General features: G+C 50.0%; 1 protein-coding gene across 1 annotated transcript in view; it reads right to left on the bottom strand.

Moving 5' to 3' along the window:
• The window catches only part of NTN1 (netrin 1), a 187465-nt gene extending 177897 nt beyond the window's left edge, over nt 1-9568 (bottom strand). The window contains exon 1 of the mRNA XM_068977223.1: nt 8554-9568. Coding sequence (XP_068833324.1) covers nt 8554-9568 — 1015 coding nt within the window. The remainder of the gene's footprint in view (nt 1-8553) is intronic.
• Nucleotides 9569-13163: the final 3595 nt, after the last annotated feature.

The raw sequence follows: 13163 nt of genomic DNA, 5'->3' as shown, positions 1-13163 counted from the left end.
AACAGGAAGAGATGAAATCAGAAGTCCCAACGAACGTAATGAGGCAGCAGAAAGTGTCCATCTCTTTGGGACAGTCCATCCATGAAATATAATGCAACATATAGGCAGTCAGGAAACTAAAAGAGGTCTACCTCATTTTCTTGTTACCTAAGACTCATTTATTCAAACCCAGCTCCTTCAAAGGTGACTATGGTCCTACAGAGTGTCTAACTTAGGTGTGGAGCCTCTGGAATGTGTGAAAAATTGTACATGATGACTAATACTCTCTCTTATCTGGAGGCAGTAAAGGAGTGGGGAAAATCTAGAAAATCTAGCAATAGCACAGCCAGGAAGGAGCATGAATGGCTCTCAACTAAAGCTGGGCCCTGCAGAGAGGCTGGTACCTCGCACGCCTTATACAGGCTAGTCCCAAACCGTCCACAGAGACTGAGTTCTAGAGCCTCCTTCCAGGCTGAGTTGGGAGGATTCATTGATTATCAGGTGATACTGTGAACTTTCTGTCCCTCTTAGTGTTACTTTCTGCCTTTCAGGTTCTCACTGAACAAATGTACTTTGACCTCTAAAAAACCACTCATCCTTCCCCTGTTTTTGGCAGCACCATACTGCATGCATGATCTTAAGTTCCGCAACCAGGGATCAAACCCGCGGCCCCTGCAGTGGAAGAGTGTGTGCGTGTGTGAGTCCTCAGTCACTTCAGCTATGTCTAACTCTGCAACCCTATGGACTGTAGCCCTTCAGGCTCCCCTGTCCATGGGATTCTCCAGGCAAGAATACTGGAGCAGGTTGCCATTTCTTCTTCCAGGGGATCTTTCCAACCCAGGGATTGAACTCGTGTCTCCTGCATCTCCTGCACTGGCAGGTAGATTCTCTACCACTAGCACTGCAGTGGAAGTGCAGGGTCTTAACCACTGGACCACCAGGGAAGTCCCCACTCACCCCTTTAAATAACCCAGAGGCCTGGCATACCTACTGAGAAATCTTTCTTCTGGATCGTCTTTATATGCATAAATGCACTGCAAGGCGATTGCAGCCTTAGCACCAGCTAACACACTGACTCTAATGGCAAAAGGCTCAGGATCTCTAGGAATGACCCTGACAGAGGCAGAGGCAGTGAACATTTCTCCACTCCTTGGCAGCACTCCTGAACCACTGGTACACCTGTCTCCTTGCTGACATATTCTCTTGTTCCCTGAGGGCCAGTGGATGCATTGGCTAGAAATATCCAACACAAAGGAGGCTTGGAGCAGGTGCGTCAATGCTGGATGAGAAAGGCTCAGACGGAAAGCATCTCACATCTCATCCATCCCATGACCACAGTCCCTTCACTCTGTCAGAGGGCAGAACTGGTACAAAAATAACAAAGTAAAGGCTGAACACACACTGAATCAAAGACTCCCAGGAGCTGGGGATGGAAAGGAAGTATTATCTCCAGAAGCAAAGAACTGACCAGCTGATGGGTCTCTGCCTTCTGACCTGGGGGAAACTCACATTATATAATCATAAAACATTATGTCATTAAATCATTAAATGTTATGTAAATCATGTAACGTTCCAACGCAAAGGAAAATCTAATTCCAAGTTTATAATAGGGCTACATTTTCTGGAATACGAATACAGAAATGCACTCTTGAACTCCCCACGTGGTGCTATACACATCGAACCGAACTGAGACAAGAGACAGACTGGTGGCGAACAGCCCTATGTCCAAAGACTCTCGCGGGCAGTTTCCTTATTCCAGGTGCTTTTCAGAACCATCCCTGGGAGCTGATTACGACAGAATGTGGCTTTTATGTGATCAGCCTTTGAGACAAGTGCCACTGGTACCTGCCTGCTCTCTGTGTCTACAATGGCATCACTGAACAAGCCAAGATGTGCCCTGTCCGAGCTCAGGTTTGTTTGTGCAAAACCTCCGGGCTGGTGGCCAGGACATCTGGTTTGGAAAGGCTTCCGTTTCTCATGGCAATCTGATTCACTGACATAAAGCACATGTAGAGCACCGAGTACGATGCCTGGCACACAGTAGGGGTTTTCAGTCTCTCCTCAGCATGCAACGTGACACACCCCGGGACAGACACTTTAAACTCCCTGGCCACCTAAACCAAAGCTGCATCTTCTGAGGCTGCAGAGACCACAACGGCTGAGGTGTGTCTCTTCAGACCAACAGGCAAAATGCTGTCGGCCACTCTGTAAGTATTAACCTCAAATCTCAACCATTTCAAAAGCCCACCCCCCGCCCCGAGACCTCCAGTCTCCCTCTAATGAAAGGCACTGCAGAAACTCAAGGTATGATTATCACTTCTGAAAGGAAGGAAAAAAAATACTGGCTCACAAAATACCCGCACCACAGCATCAACAGATAAGACCGTTTTATAATCCAGTTCCCTAGAGAGCCATTTATTTTGGTGAAGCCAGTGTGCATAGCAGACGCCGTAGAAGCCATCAAGATAACACGAATAACAACCCAGTGGACTTTTGAAGTGTAAACATAAAAGTCTATTAAGAATACAATGTTGGTTTAATCCCAAGACAAAAAATTTACTTAATGAAAAGCACAACTCATCTCCAGGAGGAAATTATCGATACCAGCTGTGAGCAGACAATGAGGGGGTTCCTTCCAGGGAACATCTGAATTGCAACCCACTGCCTTTCCAGTATTTACTCTGGACCTGAAGTCTCAAATATTTTCCTGAGGATCTCATTTTTCTACAGGAGGAGGAGGTCAGGGAGAAGTCTGGGCAGGGCAAAAGGACAGTTTGGCAAAGCCTTGGAAAGAAACAGACGCTCCCCAAAAAGTGTGTCTTGATTCGGCTCTGTCTCACTTCTCTGGGTCAAGGAGTGAGCAGCATCTGGGCCCACCTCAACAGAGACCCTCAGTCCAGCTGCCATGGGGCCCAAAGTGATAAACGATAGCCCTGTGCCACCGACACACGTGCCCTGCACGTACCAGCACCCAGCCAGCGACCAGGATACACCATTAAACTCCTGTCTTTATTTTTAAGACTTTTCTTTTTGATGTGGACCATTTTTAAAGTCTTTATTGAAGTTGTTACTGTCTATGTTTACTGTTTATATTGCTTCTGTTTTTATGATTTTTTTGGTCTTTTGGCTGCAAGGCATGTAGGATCTTAGCTTCCTGAGCAGGGAACAAACCTGCACCCCCGGCCTCGGAAGGTGAGGTCTAAACCACTGGACCACTAGGGAAGTCCCTAAACTCCCTTCTTTAACAATACTTCTTAGCCACGTCCTATACTTTTTCCAATATGTCCCAGAGAAGCAACCAGCTACTGAGCACAAGGGAGAAAAGAGAAGGCCTGGTTAAAAAAGGAATTTCTGATTACGAGCTCTGTTCCACCACCTCTGAGAGAGATCACGGGCCCTGAAATCAAAACTCGGCCATGAGCAACACCTGTGCACGCTGACCACCCACACAAAAGTGTTTAAACACTCTGTAGTTACATTTCTAAAAGCTCCCAGCTCCCACGAGGCCTAAAGGCTAACATCAAGGACTTTTTATACACAATTTCATATGCAAGCATTCAAGCATGTATGAACATAGTAAATACGATCTATGGCATCATATGACATACTATCACATACTACAGCACAACTAGGGAACCACCTTTAATTCCAGCAAGAGGCAACAGGTTGTTCCAACTATTGTCCTCTACACACAGACCTCGCTTGATTGTACTGCGCTTTATTGAACTTTGTAGACATCGTGTTTCTTACAGGTTGAAGGGTTGTGGCAACCCAGCCTTAAGCAAGTCTATGGACACTGTAGCATAGACTCACTTCATGCCGCTGGGTCACATTTTGGTAATTCTTAGCAATAGTTCAAACTTTTTATTATTGTCTGTGTTACGGTAATCTATCATCGGTGATCTTTGATGTTACGACTATTAATATTAATATGACTCACAGAAAGGCTCAGAGGATGGTTAGCATTTTTTAGCAATGAAGTGTTTTTTTAGTTTTATTGAAATATAGTTGATTTATGATGTTGTGTTAATTTCTGCTGTGCATCAATGTTTCAGTCATACATATATAGTGATTTTGCACATTCTTTTCCATAATGGTTCATCATAAGATATTGAATATAGCTTCCTGAAATGAAGTATTTTTATGAATAACTGAGATATGTACATTGCTATTTTTTAAGACATAATACTATTGCACACTTGATAAACTATAGTATAAACAACTTTTACAGACACTGGGAAACTGAGAAATTCATGGGACTTGCTTTATCGCTGTGGTCTGTAAACAAACCTGCACTATCTCTCTGAGTTCTGCCTGTACATGAACTATTCATTCATCCAGCCATCCAGCCATTCATCCATTCTATGGGGAGGCAGCACAGAAGATGCAGTAAAACAAAGCCTAAACTTCAGACGGGAGACCCAGTTCTACCACCTACTAGCTATATGACTTTGAGTAAACCCTTTACCCAAAGGTTATAGTTTCTTCCTCTGTAAAATAAGAACAATAATGGAGCCTAGTATTAGCTTAGTTACAATGATTAAATAACTAAATGTTGGGCCAAAAAAAGCCCTCCAGGGTTAGTCATATAAAGATAATAATTATAATAAATGGTGATGGTGGTGGTTAGTCACTAAGTCATGCCCAACTCTTTGCAGCCCCGTGGCCTAGCCCGCCAGGTTCCTGTGTCCATGAGACTTTACAGGTAAGAATACTGGAGTGGGTTGCCAGTTCCTTCTTCAGGGGATCTTCCCAACCCAGGGACTGAACCCATGTCTCCTGCAGGTGGAGTCTTTACCACTGAACCACCAGGGAAGCCCATGATAATTACCAGGACTATAAGAATATTCACTTATCTACAGCTATATACCAGACTGAGCAGCAGATCATTTTAGCCTTCTGATTTTGCAAGAGTTTTTATCGGGGCATTAGATTTCTCACAGCAACACCTCCCATATAACCTCCCTCTCCTGCCAGGAATGACGGCAGGCCCAGAGCCATTTACAGCCTGAGGACCCCCTCCCAAAGTCATGTTTAAACAATTACAAGCTTTATGGTGCAGGTACCCATGACCATAGGAGGCCAGCCCAGCACAGTGCTCATCTTGCAGAGACGTCTTTTGTGTGGGTTTTGGGTTTCAGCAGGGCAACGTCAAGCCAAAGTGTGAGTCGCAAAACGAGTTTTCATAAGTTCACCCTGTCACAAACCAGGCAGGGGTTCATGCTGACATCCCCACAGTAAGATTAAACAGCATGCTTCATCAGGCACTAAATACTAACACAGCTCCGACGTCAGGGGGACACTGATTAAAACTGATGTCAATAATTTATGGAAACACAATATGGTCTTCAGATGCTCTTTTTTGAAAAAAAAAAAAAGGAAGAGGGGGAGGGCCTAGCAACCCAGGTGGTTTAAAACTGTTCATGCATTTTCTCTTGAATGTATACACCCCCCCATGCATGGATGCTTCTTTACACGATGAATATAGACGCACATGTGTATAAGAGCATGCAAACACTGCTGATACATATGGGCGGAAGAAAGTATTTAGTTATTCCACGGAGAGCTGTCGAGGCCGTAACATTATACACAGTCTTGTCTTTCATATTGTTTTGGGTTTTCTTTTCAGAAGAAATCCAAAATTGCGTTTAAAACAAAATTGGACCTTACAAAAATTCACGTTTACTTCGTAGAGAACTCAACCTTGAAAACAACCCTGAAAAGAAAGCTGAACCAAAGAAAAACCTATAGGATATAGTATTTTCTTGGCCCTATATAGAACTATTTAGAAAAATAATAATATCGATGTTTTCTTAAAGTTTTAGGATGGGGGGGCGGTGAGACAGTTAACTTAGGGAACAATGTCACTTTATTATGTCGTGTCTCATTTTAGAAAGGCAAAGACAGACAGTGATAGTGTTTCATTTTTTTATCAAAACATTTTTGGAGTAGAAAATATACTTCTTTGCCTTAGCTGTAAATAATCTGGGTAGCCTGACTTTCTATGTCAACAGTGTGAAATTCACAAGATAGGATTATTTGGGGGGGGGGCGGAAATCTGACCTGCTGATAGTACAAAAGTTAGTGTTTGAAGGATTTATTAATGCCTTTTCCTAGCACAGTGCCCTGTAGTGTCTCAGAACACCTGTCAAATACTAATTCATTCACGTATCTCCACTTCAGGGCCTTTTCATAAAAAGCTCGACCTTTAATTGTAAATCACTTCTAAATTGTCTTTGCTGGCTTTCTCTTTTGTGAAATGATGGAAAAATCACTAAGACTTCAATTAAGACTTTATGGGAACTTCAACCTGACATTCCCGAGGCTATATCTACAAGGTATCAGAACATCTATTCAAAAAGGAAACTATAAATAACTTTAACATCACTGAATTGGCTTGGCTTTTATGAGATGACTGAATAATTGGCAAGATTTAAAGATACTTTAACTACTGAGAATTAAAATAACTTCAGTGAAACCCAGAAAATATTGTCAGCCGATTATTTGTCATGTAGATTATGTACTTATTAGGCCTAATTAAACTTTTTGAACAAAAAGGCTTACTAATTACGTTAGTTAATATGTTGATTGCTCAATTTGGCTTAAAAAAAAAACAGTCAATCCAATTTGTGCACAGAGTTAGTGCTTTGGTCAAAAGACAAAATCCTCAACTATGGAGATTATTTCAAGCGCATGGCCATTGTTATAAAATTGCGGGTTACTTCTCCACATACAAAGTGACGGAGAGCTGGAGGTGGGTGGTATCGGAACACCACCACCACGGCTAAGAGGAATCTTCAAGCCAGGAAAACGTTACCATCATAGCCAGCTTATTTGCCTCCATGTATTCACTTGCGTGTTTTCCAATCAGACCCTGCTGGTGACGATGAGAAGTTATCTTTCATATGCACATATAAGCTAACACAGATAGCCAAACCCTGGGAGGCCTTTTAAATGTCAATAAAGGGTTTTCACTCACAAAAGGAAGAAATGAAAAGAGGAAAGGCGAGAAGAAAGAGAAGGGATGGGAAAAACCAACATTTCTGAAGGAATGGAGCAGATCAAAGGCGTTCTATTCTCAAAGACGACTAAGTCGGGGAGTAACCACTGTCTCACCGCCCGAATCCTGAAAAGTCTCTTCCGACCAGCCAGCAGTGGCGTCCCTTACAGGAGGGGGAAGGACAATGAGGTCTGCAGAAGTAGACCCTTGGATGGAGTGCAAAAATGGAGATCTGGCCACGCAACAGGAGAACTGCCCTCTGCAGACCAGGACGCCCGCCTGGGCCTCAGAGCCGATCAAAACATGTTTTCCATTCCGAGAAAGTCTGCATCCACAAGTCATGAGGCACAAACTATTCGACAACAACATGACACAATTAACCAGAACCAGACCTCAAGACGTGTGTTTGTGGGGCCAGCAAACTTTGTAATGTGCCTCAGAGGCCGAGGCAACTGAAGAAACTCACACGGGCTGTATGGGAGGGGGAGGGAATAACTATTCCACAAAAGATGAATACCCAAGGGCGGATGGCCGAACTGAATGATTTTCCTTAAAATAAAGCGTGGGATTTGTACCTTTACGTCTCATACTGGAAAAGCTGATTATGGTCTAACTACCTACCTTTCCTCTACGTTTTTTCTTCTTCTTCTCCTGAGGAGAAACTGAGGGCTCAGAGTTTCTACTGCAGCAAAGTTGTATGATCCAGAAACGGAATGCATTTCTTTTTTTTTTTTCAAGCCTCATTTCAGACCCAAGAATATCCACCAGTACAGGGTTTTGTGAGATTTCTCTTCCAGGACCTGAAACCCCATAAAATCAAGAATCTGGGCCCTTAGTTAATTCGCGGGAATTGTTTAATTTCACCTCAACACACACACCCCGCCCCCCACCATGCTAACAACAACAACGAAAATCTGGTATACTTTTTTGGACCGGGACTGACTTAGTTTAAAATAATTAGTGAACTCTCTTTTGTAATCTGCAGATAGTAATTAATTTAAATCACATCATTCTTTTGCTAGCCCAAACACGCTATCCAAAAGAAAACTATATCTATTTTCAAACCGTAAAAGACAAATGGAGGACGCAGGAGTGATGTTCGTCGTGCACCGAATTAGCACCAAATTGCAAATCCCTTTGCCACCTCCCGAGGGATTTGTGGCCGTGGAGCTGGAACTTCCTGGGAACCGGGCCGGGGTCCCCAACAGCGAGACCAGCTGCTGCCCTGGAGCGGGGTGGGGGGGTGGATCCCAGAGTCCCGCCAAACTGAGGAGAAGGCAATCAGTGTCTGCCCTTGGATCTGGGATTAGGGGAACGGACTGGTAAATTTTCTGCAAAGCCCACTCCCAGCATCTTGTCTTACCGAAGCGCACAGGAGGCCAACCCAATTGGCCAGCGTCAAGCGCGCGAGTGGACCGACTCTCCCGGCCCCACCGCCCAGGATTTCCCGGAACGCGCCTCCCACCATCCCCACCACATTCACGCAGCGGGAGATGCTCGCTAGGCCCGGGAGTAGCCGCCCGGGTCCCCGCCCCGTCCGGGTCCCGCCCGCGTCCCCGTGGCGCCCCACTCACCCACGCACTCGTTGGCCTCGCGGGCGGTGGCGCGCTGCCAGGGCCGGTCGTAGTGGAAGGGCTTGCAGCGGTCACACTCCGGGCCGGCCGTGTTGTGCCTGCAGTCGCACACCAGGCTGTCGTCGCGGTCGCGCACGCAACGGGCCGCGTGGCCGTTGCACTTGCAGCGGCCGCCCACCTGCAGGTCGGACACGGCGTAGAAGTACGAGTCGCGTGCCAGCTCCGAGTCGTCCTCGTTCTCGTCGCCGAACGTGTGCAGGCGGCTGAAAGCCACGCGGATGTCGGTGGCCGTAACCCAGTCCTGCAGCACCGGCGAGTTGTCGAAGTCGTGCGCCGAGGGTCGCCCATCCAGCGTGCTGAAAGCGATGAGGCCGCCCGAGAGTGGGCGCATGTCGGTGTGCGAGTCGGTGCACACGGCCTCCTGCTCGTTCTGTTTGGTGATGGGTGCGCGGTGCGGCCGGTTGTACATCTTGCGGCACTGCGTGGAGTAGAACTGAAAGGGCACCCACGTGCGCCCATAGTCCATGGACTTGTAGATGGCCATGGACTCGGGCCGGGGCGAGCAGAACTGCAGGCTCACGTAGGTCACCTCGAACTTCTTGCCAAGCGACAGCGTGAGCGTGACGTTGTGCGGGAACTGCAGGTAGTTCTCCGACTGCCAGCAAGTCAGGTTGTGCGGGTTGTTGAGATCCGTGAGGAAGGCGGGCGGGTGCGCCTTCTTGGGGTCCGACGCGTTGCAGAGGTGGCAGGAGCGCAGCCGCTCCTCGCCGCGCTCGCTCACCACGCAGTAGCGCGCCGGGGGCCGGCCGCAGGTGCTGGACACGCGCACGTCCTTGCCGAAGGCCGCGTTGACAAAGTCCGGGATGCAGCGGCGCGGGTGGCCGTTCTCGTCCGAGCAGGGGTCGGGCTGCGCCGCCTGGCCGGCGAACATGCTAAGCCCGGGCCCGCCGCGCACCGCGCCCACCAGGCACGCCACGGCCGCCAGCGCCGCCAGCGCCTCCCACACTGCGCGCATCGTGCTGCGTCCAGCCTGCCCCGGCCCCGCCGCGCCGAGGAGTCGGTCCGCCCGCCGCAGAAAGCGCCTGCGGAGAGAAGGGAGCCGCGCTCAGCCAGCCCGCCCCGCGCCCTCCAACCCCGCGGTGGGGCGGCGATCGGGGACGCGGGCGAACACCCGCCTCGGTGCCCCGCGTCCCGGGGGCAGGCGAATCCGGAGACCCCCAGGCCCTGCACTGCTCGCGCCTCCTCTTCCCCGCCGGCGGCGAGCCGGGGCTGCGGGCAATCGCTCGGTTTCCCCGCCGCCGCCGCCGCCGCCTCCACGCCGCCCGAGGGTCCTGCCCGCGCCCGTCTGCTCGTCAGCCGTCGCCCCGCCCGCACCCCTCAACTCGGGCGCGGGACAACTCGAAGAGCCCCTGAGCTCGCACGGCCCGCGCCCCCGCCTCCCGCAGCCCGGGCTTCCCGCTCAGCTGCCCCAGATCCCACTCCCGGCCGGCGAGTCCGCGTTAGGGACTTTACCTCAGAAGAGGGCAAAAGAGAAAGAAAAGTTTGCCCGGCCCCGGCCGGGGAGCCCGCGCGCCGGACGGCGGAGAGCTTCTCGCTGGTTGCTAGCAGGCGCGTCCTGCCTCAGCGCGGGCTTGCCAGCTCCATGCCCGGCGCGGCCGCCGCTGTCCCAGCCCCGGCCCGGCCCGGCCGCCGCCGCCTCTCCCGCCCGAATGACGACGCGGCCGCCCGGCTCCCGCCGCTGCCGCCGCGGTGCGAGTGCCGCCCAGCCCGCGCCCGGGGCGCACACACTCCCGCTGGCTGGCGCGCACTCACACACGCACGCACGCCCCCGAAGGCTCCGCCGCCGCCGCCGCCGCCACTCGCGCAGGGAGTGGGGGGCGGAGGGGAGCGCGGGGGCGGGGGGCGGGGCCGCCGGGCGGGGCGCCGGCCAATAACGTCGGCGGGCAGCCGCCGGCTCCCGAGCCAAGTTTTCACCCCGGGAAAGAAGAAAGTTAAAGGGAAGCGGCCAGGGACCCGGAGAGAGCGAGGGTACGAGCGGGTGGAAACCCGGGCGCCCGAGAAGGAGAAGCGGAGACAAAGGGAAGCGAGGAGAGCGCCCGGGGAAACCCCGGAGAGGGGGCTGGGCCCGGCGCTCACCCCGCGGAGGGAGGAGGGGCCGGCCGGGGACCGTCCGCTTCGCCCGGCCCCGCGCTGCCCCGGGAGCCCAGCAGGTTTCCGCCGGCCCCACGCCCCTGGGGAGCGCGCAGGCGAGGGAGAGGGGGCGATTTTTCTCCCTCCTGGTCCCGGGCAAACACATCTGTGTTTGTTTTCTTTGCTGAGTTGGGGTCGGGCCTTCCTCAAACCCAGCGTGATGGCCCTGGTGGCACCGCGTCCAGGGCCGTGCCCCGTGGGCAGACAGCCCGGAATCGTGAGGAAGAGGGAGCCTCTGCTGGCTCGCCTCTCCTACCCGCAGCCCCTGGCATCTGGAGGGAAAGAGCGGCTCTGCCGTCCCCTCACAGCTGTCACCCCTCGGTGGGCCAGTCTGTAGAGAAAGCAGCTCCTTGTCTACCTGGGAGTTGTGGTGGGCTGGAGGCTGAAGTGGGACAAAACCAGACAGCACCTGGGCACTGGCCAGCAACCCCCAGGCCTCGGGCTGGAGGTGGCCTAGCCCTCCCCGGATCCACAAGCAGCCTGATAAGGTGCTCACCGGCTCAGTGTGCAAAGGTGCTGTAGCCCATACTATCTGCTGGGAACCCATAACTGCTTTGCAGAGTAGGTGTGAAAGTCTGTTTTGCAGATGAGGGAGGAAATAGTTCTCAGGAGGTGAAAAAACTTGAGTAAGATCTCCCAGCCATAGAAACCTGGCTCCTTCCTCTCCTCACATTTGTCAAACGGGTCATCCCACACAATTCTAGTCTAGTGGGACACCCTTGGGGCCACCCAGCTTCTTGCCTCCTTCTCTGCTACCTTCACCGAAGGGCCGAAGACAGTGACGGTATCCTTTGACCCTCTTCCAGCAGCAGCCAAAGCACTTCAGGGGAAAGAAGACACTGGGCTAAGAGTTTTGAACTGAACTGCCAGTTGTTAACTTTTAGATGAGTGAGCTGGTAACAGGCCTGGCTTGAAAACTTGGGATACTGGTTCTGGCCCAACAGCTGGCTTGCTGCATTAGCCCCATTGAGTGTCTTGTTTTGTCTTATTGGTATTTTCATAAACTCTGGGAGTCTAAGAAGGGGCCTCAGGGCTAGTCTGGCCCAGCTCAGTCTGTTTGGAAGACTGCCTACCCCAGCCTCCCTGAGAGATGGCCACCCAAGCCAGCTCTTCTAGGGATGGAAGTTCACTGCAGCCCAAGGAAATAAATCCACTTCATTGCAGGACTGGCTGGATTCATCCTCTGCCCTGGGGTAGATTTTTAACTGTCTTCTTGTGCTGGGTAGCACTCTCTGCACTGTTTGTTTATGCCGCAGCAGAGGGGGATTTCAGGTGACTTACAAGGGTGCTTAAAACAAGGCAAAATAACATAAATTAGAAAGTGAGGTGGAAGAAGGCAAACGTTTCTTTTTTTCTGTTTAACTCCATGGACTGTGAAATCTCAATGGCATCCTGAAAGGCAACGTGGCAGTTTGGAGTTCCAACACCCTTTGGAGTCGGAGTGTGACCTTGGCAACTTTTGCATCTTTCTGTGCCTGGTTTCTTCATTTATAAAAGGGGGACAATAAGCTCTAACTCTTAGGGTTGTGAGCATCAGATGAGTTGACACATACGAATGTTATAGCTTCTAATATGTGTATACAAATATTGTCCTTAGATCATCTCTGTGGGTGTACTTTCATATACATGTATATGTGACTGTACATAAAGCCAGGCACACAAATGGATGTAGACATATTAGTTGGTAGTATGACATAATTAGATCTTCATAGAAATTTTCAGTTGTTTAAAGACATTTAATTACATGGAAAGATATTGGTGACATAAAACGAAAAAAGCAAGTTACAAAACACTCTGCCCCCCCAAAAGGTAGGCATGGTATCCTCTCATTTTTATTTTTTTAAAATATGCATAAAAGGACAACACTGATAATTGTGGGTATCTCTGGATAGTGAGGTTACAGGCGATTTTTGTTTATTTTTGCTTGCCTGTTCTTGATTGTGTATGGTAAAATAAGGAGAACTAAGAGGAGAAAGAAAAACCACAAGGGAAGACAAAGCAGAGATGGGAATCAAGGTAAAGTGGTTCTGGGGCTGCCCTATTCACTTCCTGGGGGTGGGCCACAAATTTGTCCTGAAGCTTTTCCAAAGCCCAAGTGAAAAGAAGACCATGTCAGTCACAAATTCCCAGTGCCTGTGAGAGAAAAACAGACCTATTACTCAAAAGAATTACAACTATTCTTAGTACTAAAATCAGTCAGGAATTTGTCCTGGAGGGCCTCCTAAAGAGACCACAGTGTGAGGTAACAAGCAGACACCCTTAAGTATCCCCAAACTTCACGGAGGGTTTCTGTGATGGGCCATCGTGTAAGCTGAGAGCATCACACCAGAACATGAGTCAAGAAGACAGCCTCGCAAGGACGGGTCTGAAAAAGGCACGCCGGGCTACCCCACTCCCTTCCAACCCAACATGGTCTAGTT

Source organism: Capricornis sumatraensis, chromosome 8, assembly GCF_032405125.1.
Source record: "Capricornis sumatraensis isolate serow.1 chromosome 8, serow.2, whole genome shotgun sequence".
NCBI lineage: Eukaryota > Metazoa > Chordata > Mammalia > Artiodactyla > Bovidae > Capricornis > Capricornis sumatraensis.
This window is presented reverse-complemented; position numbering and strand designations above follow the sequence as displayed.